The sequence below is a fragment of the Nyctibius grandis genome, chromosome 6, assembly GCF_013368605.1.
Source record: "Nyctibius grandis isolate bNycGra1 chromosome 6, bNycGra1.pri, whole genome shotgun sequence".
NCBI lineage: Eukaryota > Metazoa > Chordata > Aves > Nyctibiiformes > Nyctibiidae > Nyctibius > Nyctibius grandis.
The window spans coordinates 55,888,799-55,906,281 of NC_090663.1; the positions used below are offsets into that span (position 1 = coordinate 55,888,799).

The 17,483-nt window shown below is 37.5% G+C and overlaps 1 protein-coding gene across 2 annotated transcripts in view; it reads left to right on the plus strand.

The window, feature by feature from the left end:
* The window catches only part of GRID2 (glutamate ionotropic receptor delta type subunit 2), a 774,093-nt gene that overhangs the window by 521,938 nt on the left and 234,672 nt on the right, over positions 1-17,483 (plus strand). For both annotated transcript variants that reach the window (XM_068403567.1, XM_068403569.1), the window contains one exon: positions 10,022-10,075. In XM_068403567.1, the coding sequence (XP_068259668.1) occupies positions 10,022-10,075 (54 nt within the window). The remainder of the gene's footprint in view (positions 1-10,021; positions 10,076-17,483) is intronic.

Here is a 17,483-nt window from a genome sequence, read left to right on the forward strand (position 1 = left end):
CAGACTTCCAAATGGAATTCAGCTTTCAAAATAGAAAAAAAAAAAATAACAGATAAAGAACAAGAGACCTTCAGGCATTGATTTAGTACTATCACTGTGAACAAAATCTAGCTATGTATCAAAGAGATTATAAGAAATTCTTAACAAGAAGGGAAGGTACAGGCAATTGTACAACAGTAGTGAATCTGAATTTACATGAGGGTTTGAATCACTTTGTACTCTGAAATAATCAGTTCCTAGGTGGGAGGTACGTTATTGTTCATTGAGAATACTATTCTGCTTTCTAGGAAATGTCTTCTGGTGCAGGTAGTGTAATGTGCTTATGCTTCTGAGTTAAAGCCAAGCAGATTGAGAACAGATCTGTGCTGGTTTTGTTGGTTTTATTTTTTTGTTTCAGAGTAGATATTACAAACATTTTTGACAAGGATAATCGGAATATAAATCAAAACATAAATTTGGAAATAGCAAAACCAACTGTAACAATAAAATAATCCTTAAAATGAAATATGTTTAAATTACTTATAGGTATTGTTTTAAAACTATAATTTACAGGCTAACCTCAGAGGAGGGTGCATGGTTTTAGATCCCTATAAAATAAATACATTATTAGCTTTTCTCAACGTTGAAGGAAATGAAAAACTTTAAATGGCCATTTCTATCAGACAGATTTCATTTTTGTTTTGTGTTCTCAATACAAGCCTGTGGTCATACTCACTGAAGTATTAATGCTGTGTTTGTTTATGTTTATTGAACATTTAACTGTTGACTTGTTTTCTTTAGCATGGGAGTGACTTGTCTACTTGAACTGCCTCTATGTCTTAAAATCTTAAGGCAAGGGAGATGAAATCTCCCTTGGAGCTTGACTTGTTTCAAATATAATTAGGATAGCAAGTCGAGTCAATATAAAACTAATTATTTAGTGGAATAACTCAATTCTTTTAGTTTAAAAGTATCATCTTTTGAAATAAATCTGAAAAAAAAAAAGGGAAAACTGATCAAGTACTTCAACCACTTGTTCCTTTTTCAAAGAAATACACTGTCATGAGACAAGCAAATGAAGCCATGCCAGCCATCTCACCTGTCCTTAGGAGGAGACTAGATGTCTTTCCTCCCCCAAGTGCTGTAGAAGCTTGCTTTTTAATTCTTGGTCATTAGATGACTAGTGGCCTACGGATTTCTCTATCAGGTTTCACCCAATGTATTCTTTTTTTGCTTAGAAAGAACTTGAGGGAAAGGAATCCCAGAAAGAGATGGTGCTCCATAAGAATAAAAATAAGTATTGCCACATGTGGGTTTTTTCCTTCTCAAGAGTGGAAATGGGTAGAGATTAAAATTAGGTTCCAAAAATATTGCCTTCGGTGAAGAGAGGTTTTTATGAGCTTTAGTTTTTGGTGTGCAAGAATGAGCTTTATAAATCAGCAACTGATTTCCCTACTGAGAAGCTCAAAGGCTAAGAGCAGAGATACAGAAAAGGTCTTGCTGTGGCACCAGCAGGAAGAAATGGTACAGATAGCCTGATAAAATGGTGGTGGTTTAGTCAATGAGCAGCTAGAAGGAAAAAAAAAAAAGGTAGGGGGGAGAACGTGGAGACAAGCTCAGGATTTTCATGCACAAATCCTGCAGTATTTAGCATAGTACAATATACTAAATAGTACAACTGCATGCATTTACCTTTCCAAACTTCAGATCAGTTAAGGTAGTCACCTAACTTTTAGTACTACCTGTACATTAGCTATTTAATAGTCTTTAACTTTCATATTTTGCCTTGCATACTACTGCTTGAGGAGACATCTATACTACAGGAGACTGCTCTAGGTGCCCAAACTAGTCAAATCACATCTCTTCAGTTAAAGGAAATGTTAAGAAATGGCCTCTGATGACTTTTGTTTGTTTGGTGGTTGTTTTTTGGATTGGGTGGGGTTTTTGTGTGTGTGTGTGGTGGGGGTGGCTTCCTGTCTCACATATGTGTACAGAAAGCTTTTTTTTTATCATATCTTAGTGATCAGCATATTGCTATGACCTGAGAGAGAGAATTAAGTCAAGGCATATATTCACCTATAAAACAGCAGTGGTGACTCCAAGAGGCTGGTCTATGAAAAGACACGGGCAACACATCTAGTGGTATTGAACAAAAGCAGTTTACCATTCTTCCAGTTGGAAGAGTGCAGTTCAAATTACAAGACCACTTAAAGCGGACATATTGTAGACAGAGGATGTTTGGAAGAGCTTAGCAGGGAGTTTGTGTCCCAGGTCAACTCTTGGGAAAACTAACTTCCTAAATCATTTTCTAAATTATTTCAATACCAGCCATTTCCAAAACAAGGGATTGTGCAATGCAACCAGGTGGCTTTTGTGAAAAATCAAATGGAAAATGTGGTTTGCTTGGTGGTGGTCCAGCAGAAAGAGATTCACGTTTACTACCACAGCTCCTGGTGGAGCAGAAAATTGACAGGAAGGCCAGCTCTAGTTGGAGAAACTTTTCTTCAACATGTTTGAGAAGAGTCATGGCATCTGTGTGGCTTGTTGTAGAACAGTCCCAACTGTAGCAAAGGTAAAACTGAAGCCCAGGAGCTCTCCGCTACATTTCGAACAGGAGATACTTGAGATGGCCAGATTCTGTATGGGTCTTTTCATACATGCAACATTACTGCTCATTAGGTGTTTGCAAGACTTGTCCAACTTCTCTCATATGTGTGGAGGTGAATTTTGAAGATCCAGAACAGTTTTCCTGGGTTTCCTTTGTAAAGGTTCTGATCTGTATTTTGTAGTTTTGGCTCGCACCTGTGCGCCCATATCTATAAGGAAGAAGAGATGTAGAGAACTTTTTGTGTCATTTTCCATCAAATTACACACACTTTTGTTGGGAAGCTATTTTGCTTTCTCGCTTATTGTTGCACATGCGAAAAGCTTGTATGCTGGCACTACTACTGCTTTATTTGCTTTCGATGGTCTTGCATTTAGCCCACTTGAAGTTTTGAGCATGAACAATAGAAATAGTTGTGATAAATTGTCAGGCTCTTCCAAAGATTCAGAAGCTCTGGAGTTACTGCCAATGACAGATGGTTTGTCCTTGCTCATCACTTGTCTTCTTGACAGCATTTTTCTGCTCTCTGCAAAATCTCCCTTGGTGTGTAGTTGAATCCTTTAGAAAAAGAAAATTATTTTCTGCTTCATCCATGTTCTTGCTCATCAGTTCAATAGCATCTGTGTTTGACTAAGTGGAACACCTTCCTCATGAAGCCAAAGTTTGATTTAATAGAGTGTTAGGAGAACTGCTGGAGTTTGACATGAACACATTTCTAAAGTTATAAAGATGTTAAGAATGATCTTTTATATCTATTGCTGTGGATTTCTATGACTGTGTATGAATGGCACTGCATACTCATCAGGCTGTATCCTTAGCTGCAGGATTTATGCAACTAATGACACAATGTTTTCAAATACTCAGGTGTGAACTCTCAGTCTGAGCACTGGTTGAGTGGGTAGAGAGTGAATTTCTTTTTCAGTTTTTCCATGATTTCATGAAGTCTGTTTCGGAACTGGCCTGCTAACTTGCTGCTTTGAGTCTTAGTACTGGAGAATTATGTGATATGACATTAAAAATAACTGAATACTAACAGCCTATAGATGAAAAAATGCTGAATTCAGAAAAATTATTAAGTTGTTGGCTATATTGTCTGTGCTCTGCTTGTTCTCTGACACCAATTTAGTTGGGTGAGACGGGAATGCGTGAGTTGTTACAGGCGTTAGACTGCAAGGATGCAGCTCCCCAGTTCATACTGGAGTTCATCTGCTTCTGTATGTTCCTGCATAGTAGGCGGTACTCAACGGCACAGCAAAAATGCCATCTCAACAACACAAAATGCTTTTTTTAGTATTGTTTCAAATATTTACCCTTTCAGTAAATAAAAAAAGTCTGAACTGCACAACAGTTGATGCAGAATTAATAAATTTATGCTTCTTTTAGCTACTGCTAATATGATTCATCACAGCTAAGAAAGCAAAATATATTTGGAAGCACAAAAGCAGCCATCTTGGGTTAGATGAAAGACTGTTTCAGTGTCTTATCTCCAAAGGTGGCCATAAGCAAATGCCTGAGGGAGCAGTAAGAACAGGGCAGGCATATATGATACTGTCTCCTAATACTCTGCCAGTTAGCAGCTATGTTTAGCTTTAGAGAGCTTTTGGCATTGAGTATAGCTTTGGGTGTTTAGTAACCCACAGCAGAATTCGAGTAGGATTTTCCCTAGAGGAAGAATGAAAAGAGAATTTGTCAAATACATGCATGGTTTTCTTTGTTTTGGAAAGGGTCAGCTCTCTTCCATTGAAAATCTGTGTAGAATTTTGGTGTTCAGCCCTCATTATGAAAGCACACTCTAGTTTTTCTCAGTTTTAGCTTAAGAGGTGAGCTGCATAAACAATATGTTCACCTGCCTTCTGTCTTGTATGGAAATTTCCAATCTGTCCCTTGCCTTTCAGGAGCGCACAGCGCTGCTTCCTGTCACGGAGCCAGCAGAACCAGCAGATGAATCTGAAACTTGCATTGCATTCAAATGTTTGGGGTCTTGAAGCCCCTACCTCCTACATGGCCTCATCAAATTGGTTTATTGCTTCTGATATACAGGGTGTCAGATTTCTTTTTCATTATTGCCTTTATGCCTTTGCAAGCATTATTTTGTACATTTATTATTCCCTGGCACAGAACACAAATTCATGCCAGCTCACTTGACGTGCATGCAGATATGAATTTCAACCAGAAAAGAATCATCACTCAGATAACAAACAAGTGTTTTAACTTTCTCAACAAATTAGTCATAGAAACCCTCTACACAACTGCATTATATACTTCTATTGAAGACATTTTATATGCACTTTTAGGTTATGATCAATTTTAAGCAGAACCAGCCATGCTCTTTTGTTTTGTACTTTGATCTGATTTGTTGTCATCCCTTCCAAGTGAAAATGCAGTGGCTTTTTTTAAGTAAACAAAACAGAAAACTTAGTAGATAGACAAGGGCATTGTGGAACATTGTGTCATGACTGTAAAGGCTTACTGTGTCCGAGTAATGACTGTTTTACTGATGGATGATTGGGTCTAGGTTGTGTTGCTGCTGTCCTTAGATTTTTTTTTTTTTTTGGACTGATTTAATATAATCTCAAACTTGTAAACTTGTGCTTAATAACTGCTGATCAAGAGAATCTTCTGACTGTGAGATTATGCATATGATTACTGTCAGTGTTTGAAGAAAAATTTAGGATTGAACCACCTTCTTCTTCAAGCATCAGAACCGAAGGTTTACATAGTATTGTATTTATTTTCTGTAAAACTGTGGATGTGCCTGTGCATTTTTCTACACTGAAAAACGTAAGAAGCACAATAATTGGAAAATATCAGAATGTTATTAATGATGATGATAATAGTATAGTGCCCTGCAATTCATAACAGACATAGTCAGAATGTGCACTGCCCAACCTTAATTAAATGGACAATATAGGCCGTACTGGGAGAAAAAATGTTCAGAGGCGAGGGACTGAGATGCAGCATCCTGATCCTGCTGAAATGGGCAGTTCCTTTGTGAGTGCTCTCAGTGGGACTAGGATTTCGTCAGGTAAGACAGAATGACCCAAAGATGAAAAGATAGCCTTGTGTCACAAGGGAGAGTGGAATGTTTTAGGTCGCTTAAAGGATCACCACCAAAGATATTAGCAAAAGTGATTTTAATGAGAATTTGTTAAAAGCACAACTTAACAAAGTTCGAATGGCAAAGTTCATTCCATTACTTACTACAAAGGAGAAATTGGGGCAGAACTGGGCTAGAATGGTTTATAATGAGATTGGGAGTGTGCAGGGGTAGAGGGAAAAAGGTAAAGGGAAAAGAGTAAGGAGGACCCTCTCATTGAGTCACGAGGTTCAGAAAGGACCCCCTTGCTTTCTAAACTCCTTCACAAAGAGGAGTCAAAGTGCGGCTGGATCCAGTTCTAGTCCCAGACTTGGTCAACAGTTTATGTCTAAGGGAATTGGATACAGGGATTTCTTAATTAATACTTAATCAATTAATAATCAACAATCTATTATCATTGATACAGTGATTCAGTTTCCAGATTCCAAAAAAATTACTTTAATCAAATTGTATATCCATATACACACAGAGATACACAAACAGATAGAGATATAAATAGAGACAGATACAGAGGTTAACGTATATTTAAGATATTTCCTTTTCTTCGGATCATAAATTTTGGAATCCAATAATCTTTCAAAGTCTCGCAAAATTGAAATATAGTGAATTGCTCACTATATTTAAAAAAAAACAGTAATAATGAATTACTCTTTCCCTTTGTTGGCTTCTGTTGGCGGATGGTCGAAATTATCTCATGACTCAAGCCTGGATGTCATGAAAGTGGCCCTGAGAGGTGTCCCAACTCAAGGGGACAGGCAGAGTCAAAGCCTGCAAAGATCCCAGAGAGCTCAAAGGGCCTCACTTAGGATCAGTATTTACAGGATCTCAAGATGATTGACTTTGGTCAGTATTTTTTTTCAAGGTGGCCATAATTCTTGCCAGGCAGTCTTGGCACCATTCAGAGCAGGAGATGGTCCAGTGCAGGAGGAGTCTGTGTACATTTCACAGCCTACAGGAGTCAGGAATGGTTGGGGAGTGCCCAGTTATCCCAGCTCTTTGGGGGTACTGGTGCGGTTAGGGGGTGCCTAATTGTACTGACTCACTGTACTTGTGCCTAGGACAGGGAGGTACGAGGTCATCTCAACTTACTGCACCAGCAAGCAGGATCAGGGAGTGCCTGATTGCCTGAGACTGCTCACCGCAGCTGCAGGCAGGATCAGAGAGTGCCTGATTGGCTCAGACCGCTCACTGTTCCCTGATTAATGTTGGCTGGTCCTGATGCTATAATGCAGCCGGGGAGGGGGTCTGCACCACCACACCTTGAAATCCCAATTTAATGCTGAGTCCTAGTTTAGATGTAAATCTATATTTCATAGAATAAAATAAAATGTAAAAAAAAAAAATCTGGCCCCTTTCTCAGGGCATCATCAGTCATCTTTTTAAGCAACCACTGTCAATACTAGAACAAGCTATGGGTGGATGGGCTAAAGAAAATGCCAAAAAGCAGCTTCTGGCAGACTGAAAGGGACAGTGAATTCTTAAATCAGGGGCTATTTGCAGCCTATCTAAACTTAGAGTATAATAGTTTGAATGTCTCTGAGTACATTACAAGTTCATCTCAATTTGACATAAGCTTTTTGAAAATGGCTTTAATATTAAGCAGATTCATGAATGCATAAACTTTAATGGATAAAATATGATCTTTCTGTTGAGGAGTTTCAGCTGTGACTGAAAAATAGATGCATTTCATCATATTATTTGCAAGTCGTGGATAAATCTGTCACAGGTAGCCTGAGCTGTTTGAAATAATAAGAGTGAATTGTGAGATCAGTAAGCCTCTTCCAGAGTCTGGCTTAAGTGGTCTGTGAGGTGTACGTAATAAAAACAGTGACACTTAGAACCATACTCTGTTGAAAAGGCCTTGTCTAATTGAAATTTGAGAGCCTGGGCAAAGTAGATACACAGAACCAAGTATTTATAAAGAAAATAAATGAACTAAAACTGAAGTTTTAATGGAAGATAAAGTGCATTAAAATCTGATCAGCCGAAGCTTCAGGCGCAAAGAAGTGATCAACCCCACTTTTACTGTGTTGTTAAAAACTGAACAGAAAATGTGAATTTTCATTTTGTGGATTCCTTCATTCTGAAGTTTTAGTTGACTGCCATTTTGAAGCAGAGAAAGAGCTTAGGAGCCCTTTGTGGAACCTAATTATCATTGTCATTCCCCTAACACCACTGGGAGTGTTGACTCCAAGGGCGTCCCTCTGGCAGGCTGCCTCAGAGCCACAGGAACCTCAGGAGACCTCATCTTGAGCAGATTAGTTAGGGCAGGGCAGACATTCCCAGTGGGACATCCTGGAGCCAGGAGTTAGGAGGGACAAGGTTGCCAGCAACCTGACAAGAAACCAGAAAATATGTCAGATGTGCTGCATTTTTTTTTTAAATTCTGCTTGCTTTCAGCAGAAATATATGTACACTGACAAGCAGAATTGTTTCTGCTTCAGCAAGGTGTTGATTTGTTTTGTCTTATGGAAAATTTAAATGGCATTTCTTATGTTGTAAATTGCATAAACTTTCTATGCTTGGGAACCTTATATAAGGAGCAAATGCTCCCTTCAGAACTTTGTTACTGTTCTGTCCATTTTTAACCTTTCTCTGTTCCTGAATGTGTTTGTGTTCCAACTGGTTTGATATGAGAGATCTGATTAGAAAAGCTATGCTCCAGTTCAAGCATCCTGGCTGGGCCTGTTGTGATGCCTCCCATGACGTAGTTATTCAGTTTCTATCCTGTTCTTTTATCTGTGCCATGTGGACACCTACTGTGAAGAATGCAAGAAAATGTCAAAGCAACATGACAAAATGTACTGTTGTCACCACAGAGAAACGTAGTGAGTCTAAATTCCATGTAAAGTGAGGACCCTAATTCCTACTGCTAATAATACTGAAATTTTCAAGGAGCACATTTGCAGCTATGGCTTTCATTTCCCCTAATTTCTTATTGGTGCTGTGAGAGTTTCAAATAAGAAGTCAGTTCATATACTGCTGCTCTTGCTTTTTATTTCCCCAGTCTCTCCAGACCAGAATTTCCAATCTTGCCTATCATTCTGGTAAATAAGCGGTGACCCTAATTCTAATGGCCTTTAAATTAATAATGAAGGTTTTCAATATGGGGTCTTCTGCTGCACTTAAGGCTTGTAGCCAGTTAAATTGTTATCGTTTGGACATCTCACAGTATAAATTGCGATTATCCTTGGCAACTGCTATTTGTGTTGGTCATCATTAAAAGCCAAACATGACTGTTGTGCAATGGTCCAAGTAATAACAGCCCAGCGCTAGTCATCTACTTGAATGTTAAAACATTGTAAGTTTCAAGCCTTGTTTCAATTTTTGTCTTTGTTTTTTTTTTCTGGGATTCAACACAGTTTTAAATATCCAGTAGTTCTGAATTGTGAATCAAGATGAGCATGGTGATTACACAAATAAAATGGTATTAATTTGGTTTTAAAACTATTTCAGTGTCAATGCTAGTTCAGTTTCATTTAGAAAAAAAATGTAAAGGTGACTAGCTTTTTCTATAGTTCATTTCTGGCCTCCCTCCTGTTGATGATCTTTCCTAGCTAATCAAAGCTGACCAAATGTATTTTTTCCCCTCTTTGTTTCAGCTGTGAAGGTGAATCAAACATGATTCACCACAAAAGTCTAGTGGATTCAAGGAGGGAAAGAATAGGGCTGAGTGAAAGATGAGTTAGGAAGTACGTTTTCAGTCCAGCACAGAGGCAGCTCCTGGAATAATTTTCAGAAAAGAAAAGGAGAACATGTGTGGGAGGAGGATTAGAAGCCCTCTGTGCCTGGAGCCTGGGACAGGTCATCATTCATCATCCCTGTGACAGCCCTCTTTCTCAAGAGAACCGTTTCCTCCTTGGTCTTTGCATTTCTGTGAGCCCCCAGCATTTGTGGTGTGGATTTTTTTTATTTGAGTTTGTTTCATTTTTTTTAATTCACAGGCTTCCAGGGTAGGTGTACACTGGAAAAGCCTTAAAGGAAGAAATCTGACAAGAGTTACTTGATATTCATTTTCTGCCTTCCTCGCTGTTGCTGCCTCTCAACACACAATATTAAGACAAAAATGATTTCATTTTCTCCTCAATCAACTGAAACATATTCTATTCTGTGATGCCGGCAATGAAATGTGTTTTCCAAGTTTAATTAGCAAGTCAAACAATAACACAAATGCTTCTGCAGAATTTTGCTAAAGGTTCTCTATCCTCAGTTGAATAATAAAGGTCTTCAAGAGCACGTGCTTCAGTTTTTGTCATTTGCAGAGAGCATCCATTTAGTTTTTTTTTTTTTCTGACTTTCATAAGCAAGCTGACTGATAGCTGGTTTGTTTTCTATTTCAGGTCGTGGAGACTAATTTGGTTGCTTTTGACTGTCACTGGATCATTATAAATGAGGTAACTGTCAAGTGAACATTGTTGTCAACCATGAATCCTGTTTTCAGGCTTACTGACAATATTCATGCTGATCTTGACTTTGCCAACAGGAAGCAGTAGCTATGACAAAAATCAGGCATTCTGAGGGAGTGGATGTTCCTTAATAAATATAGAATGACAAGTTCTTGGACTTCACTGCTTTGTCTTGCTTATTTTAAACAGAAGTCCTTGAATGAATAAAAGGAAAACAAAATGAAAAAAAACTTTCCTTCTGAGTATCTTGAGATTTCACATTTGACTTGAGCTGACTGTTTTTAGAGGGTCTTTTTAAGGTCTTCTTTCATATGTAATCTTTTGTAGTGGTGTGCTTGTGTTTATATTTTACTTAATAAAAATAATAACAACAAAATGCCGTTTTTTCCTTTTGCTTTAAGAATTCCCCTAGAATTCAGTCATGGTTGATACCCAAACCTACTGACATTAGTGGAAGGCTTTTTAATGGACTTCTGGATCAGGTCATATATGAATGTTCATGAAGGGAAAAAAGGAAAAAAGTTAAATTGATATCCTATTTTTAAACTGTGAAATAGGTTCTACCATGAATGCTTGTCAGATGAAATATGACAAGTCAATATGTGAGGTAGCTTTGCATATAAAACGTTGAACAATGCAGTTGGTCTTAGTTTTGATGACATTCAGATTTTTCTTTTGTTTTATGAACTGCAATTTATGTCCAGAAAGGCTGAATTCCCTGGGGAGATAACTTTCCCCTAACATGTAGATCATGTGAATCCTATATATTCTCAGGATAAAAGATTGCTTGGAGATATTGAATGTAAAGTCCAGGTCTGCTTTCTGGATTTACTGTGCACTTCTGTTTTCATGCTTAATTACCAGATTTTCATTAGTACAATGTGCTAATAGTGAGGTAATTTAATCCAAAGCATTTTTTTTTCAAGGTTATAGTAAGGTATAACATTGTTGCATTGGGGTTGTACTTTGACCTACTAGTTTAAACTAGATTGTAGCCAGTTTTCCTTGGAGAAAATTATGCCTCAGAAAGTGCTGTGAAGACAGCCCAGGTTCAATAGAAATTATTAGTTTGGGCCCTGCATTGCTCCTGATCGGTAATGTCTGTGTTTTCCAGCACTGAATGAGGCCTCACTGGTTGAGAACCCAGCTTTAAGCTACAGGCGGTCATGTGAACAACATACGTGTTCTCTATTTCCTGTTATATTAAACTAGAATACACTTGTTATGAGTGGAATCTTGAGGTAGAGTGCTCATCTCTATTCTTCAGAGTTAACACTTATTATTTTAAAAAGAGCATTAACTAAATCTAAAGCAGTCCACCATTAACCTCAGTACCAATAGATTAGTTAAGAATTTCTTAGGCAGAGCCCAGATAGTGGCTTGCTGTTCCAAGTTAAAGACACTGCCGCTGATTTTTCATTTTAAATGTTATTTGAATTGGAAAGTTCAAAAGAAGGTGCTTGCTTTTAGCTGTGTCAGCTCCTCCACCCTCAAAAATAAAATAAAACTGATGATCCATTCCTAGTGTACATGCTTTCTCTTTGCTTTTTATTCAGAAATTACTGTTTCTGTGGGAAAAAAATCTGCTTTCTGAGCATTGTTATTTGCACCTTGCAGCAGATGAAACAGCAGAGCAATTGAGTGGTACCACTCAGCTGCCTTCTCAACTCCAAAACTCTTTTTCTGCACTGCAGTTCCAACAGCTAGGAGAGCTGAATGATGTATGCAGAGAAGCTTACATTGTCCCTTCTAAATTATATAGTCTTGTACGTGAAGTGGGTGAAAGCCACAATTAAGTTAATTCTGACAAATTGTGCTGTAAACCATAGTCATTAAAATATCTGTATCTCATTCAGTCATTCCTGCTGTCTGTTTTAAAGAAGGTGAACATGTTTAATGCTATCTCATCTTAATCTGCTTCTGGACCTAAATCTGTATTCCCACTTAAGTAATTTACTTTCAAGTTCTGTTTGTTTCAAAATGCTAATAATCTCAATATTTTGCGGACGCAAAAATCAGGTTAGCAATAAATAAGATTTGTAGATAATGATAATGGAAAGAATAATGTTTTGCCATATTTTTCTTTATCACTATGTTCAAATTACAACAGAAATTTAAATATTTCCTGAATGGTGAATGTTGCATAACATTACTTGCTTATTGCAACGTTTTACAAGTCTAGTAATGAGATCGCAATGCCTCCACTTCAGCAATGCAAGATTTGGAAATGCAGTGATTTACGGGCCCCTTACTGTGTGGTATGTAAAATAGCTATGTCCAGATCCAAGTCGATTAGATACAATTGTCCGTTAGCTGTTGCTGACCACAATACTTCAATATGACTGTGAAATGATCTCAGAGCTCTGCCTGTTTTGTTGCTTACATGAATCTTTTGTGATATCTTAGACAACTTGGACATCTGTGTGTGTGTGCCTGTATTGGCTAAATAAGACTGTAAACTAAGTAACTGTAACACTGTTTCTCTGGCCTCCTAATTTGAAATTGTAAGATGATCTGTTACAGTGAAAATGCATTGTTTTGCAAAATCCACCTATGATTCAAATAATTCCTTGTATTGAGATACTAAAATAAGCTGGAATTGTCTTTCCTTTTCCATCACTGTGCCAAGGGGATACAACACACTTACTGAGTATAGTAATGCAAAAGGAAATAACACCTTCAGTTTTGTGATCAGGAATATGTTTAGGCTTTGTGAGGTAACATCTGTTATTTTAATTGCTCGCTTTAAATGCTATAATGCCTGGAAAGAGTTCCTTAATTTTTATTGTCCCATTAGTTGCTATTTTATGTAATAGAGAAAATTTGCTTGAAGACTGTGTATCATAATGGAAATGCATGTGTGGGTGGAGGGGGGTTGTTCCCATAAAATGAAAGGATCCATAATTTGCTAAAGCATAATACATTGTATTAGTCCTTTGCAAATTATACAAATCTCTTCTGATCAGTGCAGTCATCTGAGGAAACACTCTCCAAATAAATGTTCCTATTTCTTCAGGGCCTTAAAGCAGATGGTGCAATTCTTTATTTAAATTCTGCAGGAGTCATAGATTTGAATGTAGTCATGATCAAATATGCCTTAACAAAATGCGAGAATGGATTTCTCACGCTCTCCCACCCTCTGTCTGTCTGTCTCTGCTTGCTTTTTTCTCTCTGCTCAATAGTAAATATAACCTGAAAAAGCCCAGGACAGTCAAATTATATTTCTTCTACAACCCTTAAATCACAAGTGTACAGTAAGGTTAGATTTTATTTGGTGGAACTGAAGAAGGGCATTTGTATTATTTTCATCACCTTTCTTTCTTTTGTTCTTTTTAAATGAAAGAAATGTCCTTTTTTTATTTTAAATCCATGTCTCTCTCTAGCATTTTCCTTTGTTAAAACATTCAGTCATCTTACTATGCCCAAGGCTACCACCAGTTCTCTATGACTATTGTTTACTCAAGGACAGCCCAAAACGCTTTCCACTGCCTACAGTTACCATAAAGGAGATGAAAATATTCATGCTACTGTACAAAGTATTGGTTGGATTTCCTCTGCAATAATGTGCACAATTATGTCCAGCTCTATTGAAATTAGAATAGAACGGGTGCACAGAAAAGCTGATTTGTGTGAGAAGAGACTGAAAATGTTGGCTAGATTAGTCTGTGGAAACAAAGACTGAAAGAGGATATGCTCTCTGTTTATAAACACATATAGAGTGTGAATAAATGCATCGTTGTCAAGGGCTAGAGGACAAGGTTGGCACAAGAATAAATGAGTCCAAATTGCCCATGAATAAATTGAGGGCAAAAGTTAGTAGAAGGTTTCTAATTACCAGAGACATCAGAGTCTAGAAAAACTCCCTCTTTGAGGAAAGAATTAGAAAAGCCCCAAACTCTTTTAAAGAACAGTTCATGGAAAAAGATCCAACAGGTTTGCCCATCATAGCACAAGAGAGGACAGACGGACCCACAAGGTTATATTCAAAGGCTACTTTCAGATGAACACATATTTCCTAGGAGAGGGCTAGTTCTTGACCGATGCATTCAGCTTGTTCAGCCCAATGCACTCCACCATGAAGAAGAGCTAGAACATGACTATGTTTTGAGCTCGAGCAGCTAGATCAGGTCCTAAAATCACAGCTCAGTTTCAGGAGCTCACATAATTCTACGTTTTAATATGGATAATTGATTAATAGTAGCATTAGACAGTCATTTGAACCCTTACATTTTCCAATGGTGACAGCAGGTCAGGTGGTACAGGTCGTCGCCCAAGCTGCCAGCTCTTTTTTTTCAGACAGGTGAGAGCCAATGGACAGACTGACATAGCTCTGCTTTCTCCAAACGCTTGGATTTTTTTTCTCTGTGAAAGCTAAAAATTTATTTCTCCTTCTCCTATCAATTTTCTCTTTTTCATCATCCTCCCCAGAACCTAAGAAACCTAAGGGAGCAAATGATTATGCAGTTCAAGATCTCCCTTTACTTGTCTTGGAGCTTCATCTAGTTATGTCTTCCTCTCAACTACTCCTCTTTTGGAAGTGCTGAGAAATTCAGGAAGGGCATAGCACAAGTATGCCATGGCATGGGTAGTGGCAGCCCAGAGGCCTCAAGGGGGCATGCAGTGGCCACCCTTTCCCACTCTGTCCCCTGCTCACTGCTGCTGGCTTTTGGAGGAGGAAGAAACATTCCCCTTTCTGAGTGTCATGAAGGATGTGATGAAGACATGCACTGGAAAATAGGGAATGTCCAGAATCATCTTCTTGACACAAAGTTAAGATGTTTCCATAAGAAAAGGTATTGCTGCCTTTGTTTGGTGCTTATTACAGGAGCAAGTGAATAAATTCTTTCCCTCCATGTTTCTCACTACTACTTCTGTGGTTTCTCTGTGGTGAATAGTAAGTCTCTGCCTAGGATGTTTATCTTAAAGTAATCATAGAATCATAGAATGGTTTGGGTTGGAAGGGACCTTAAAGATCATCTAGTTCCAACCTCCCTGCCACAGGCAGGGATGCCTTTCCTCTAGACCAGGTCGCTGAAAACCTCATCCAACCTGTCCTTGAACACTGCCAGGGAGGGGGCATCCACAGCTTCTCTGGGCAATCTGTTTCAGTGTCTCACTACCCTCACAGTAAAGAATTTCTTCCTAATATCTAATCTAAATCTACCCTTTTTCAGTTTAAAACCATTCCCCCTCATTCTGTCACTACTTGGCCTTGTAAAAAGCCCCTCTCCAGCTTTCCTGTAGGCCCCCTAATGAGACAAAGCTGAATGGCAATGTATATTAGGTGTCCAGTACATAGTCTTGCTTCCCACTGGAGTCTCTGCCTGATATGTCTGGGTGATCCTCTTCAGTTACCTTTTTCTAATTCATCTGTAAAGAGATATTAATTTAAAATAGCATTTCATTCCTTATTTATTTGTCTACTTGGATGAAATGCACATCTAATTTTATCCTTGTCCCATTTCAAATAGGACAGCTTCCCCTTTATTCCAAGTTCAGACCAACAAAAGAAAGCTTTGGAACTACATATTGAACTTCTGATTTTTCCAAAGAAAACCCCACATAACCTAGCTTAAATTTATACAGGTGCCACCTCAGTTCAACTTGGCCAACTTTGTAACTTTTTTTGACATTTGGTGCTTGTATAACAGATCATCTGCCATCCTTATATCATTATACTGTATCCTCCTTTGAAGTGCAAATGAAAATTGTTTCCTCTTATACAATAGTTGCTTTATATAGTTTTCTTAAGTCAGATCCAAAATTCAAGAATGAGAGATGATATTAGAGTCATTATATAAAAGACTCGTCACTCAGTCAATGCCAAGTATTAAAAAAGTGACAAAGAAATATACAGCAAATGACTCAAGTTGAATTTGGGTTTGCATGGCATTGCTTTGTTGTTAACCTAAAATCTGAATTTATTATATAATTGGTGGAATTCACAGCATTTAAAATAATAGCTGTCATTAATCTACTGATGTATATACCTCCTTGGCAACCATACAAAAATCTCTTTGGTGTTTGGATTCTCTTAGTTCCCAGGTGATGTATAAAAATATGATGTAGTAACCTAAAGGTTAAAGTAAGAACATTCTAATTAAAATGCACCAAAAAATGCTGAATACAGGAAAAATAAATACACTTTTGAGGCAGAAAAGATAAATGTTTGAGTAGCTGAAAGTCAAAATCTCTTTTAAAGTATTATTTAGCAATATAACATGGCCATGCAGGTATCAGTTTTTACATTATTAGAACGAATCTAATAGTCTTGCTGTTACAGTTTGAGCATGAATGTATAATGAAACCAGGTAAACTTTTTTAAAATCCTGTGAGAAAGGATATAGTTTAAAACCAACATAAGAAGTTTCTTGAGCTCTCCTTTCTGGTTATATTGAAAGTATTATATAAAAAAATTACATGCATTTTGCTAAAACAGCTTTTTTTTTTTTATCTTGCAGCTAGTGAAATGGTACAGACTAAATGAAAAGACAGCATCTTAAGCTGTGGTACATTAAGAATTAATCGACCAGAAACACAAGATATTGCATTGGACACAGCTGATACCATGTATTATTTTTGTTTGAAAAAAATCTATATTTCATAAATAACATTAATAACAGATGAATTCAGAAACTATGACAATCTGTGAAGAAGAATAAAATACATTTACTGTAGTCAAGAGAGAAGTTAAAATTTACATCTCGTATTTTCCTTCGAAAATTTAAGGGAAATAAAGAAATACCAGTATATCCAAAGAAGTTGCTTCAATATAATTAATTTAAAGAATGTTAACTGAAGCTCAAAAAAAAAAAAAAAGCCAAAATTACAGGGATAGTTGTCTTACTATTTCAAGAGCTGCTTTTTCAAAAAGCTTGGCTTCATTTTCGCAAGAAAGATTCTGTAATTTGAGTTCAAATCTATCTGCTGGTGTCTCCCAAGTTCTTGATTATGGGTGTAGATCAGGAAGCTAGAGACGAAAAAAGATTATGGCATTTAGTTATAGGTAAAACAGTAGAGATGTGCTGTATCCTTCAAAAAATGTAAAGCTATAAATACACAAATGAGAATCAGAAATATTCAATAAACTGTGGATGTATGCAAAGATACGTTAAACACAAGCTGCTAATAGGAGCTCCTCAAGCACCTCCCTTTCTAGGGGAATATCCACAGATGTAAACGTCTAGAAAGTCTGAGGCTCCAGCCTCTGTAGTTGAGACGATTACGGACAAACAGTTCAGCATGATGACCAATAGATTCTAGTTAAAAAGATTGAGCAATTTTGTAGATTCATTCTCCTGCTTTACAGAAAAATACAGACACAGAATTGCCTTGAAAGCTACCAGCTGACCCTATTTGAGTCGTCAGGAAAAAGCCTGTGTTTAACTAAAGCTCA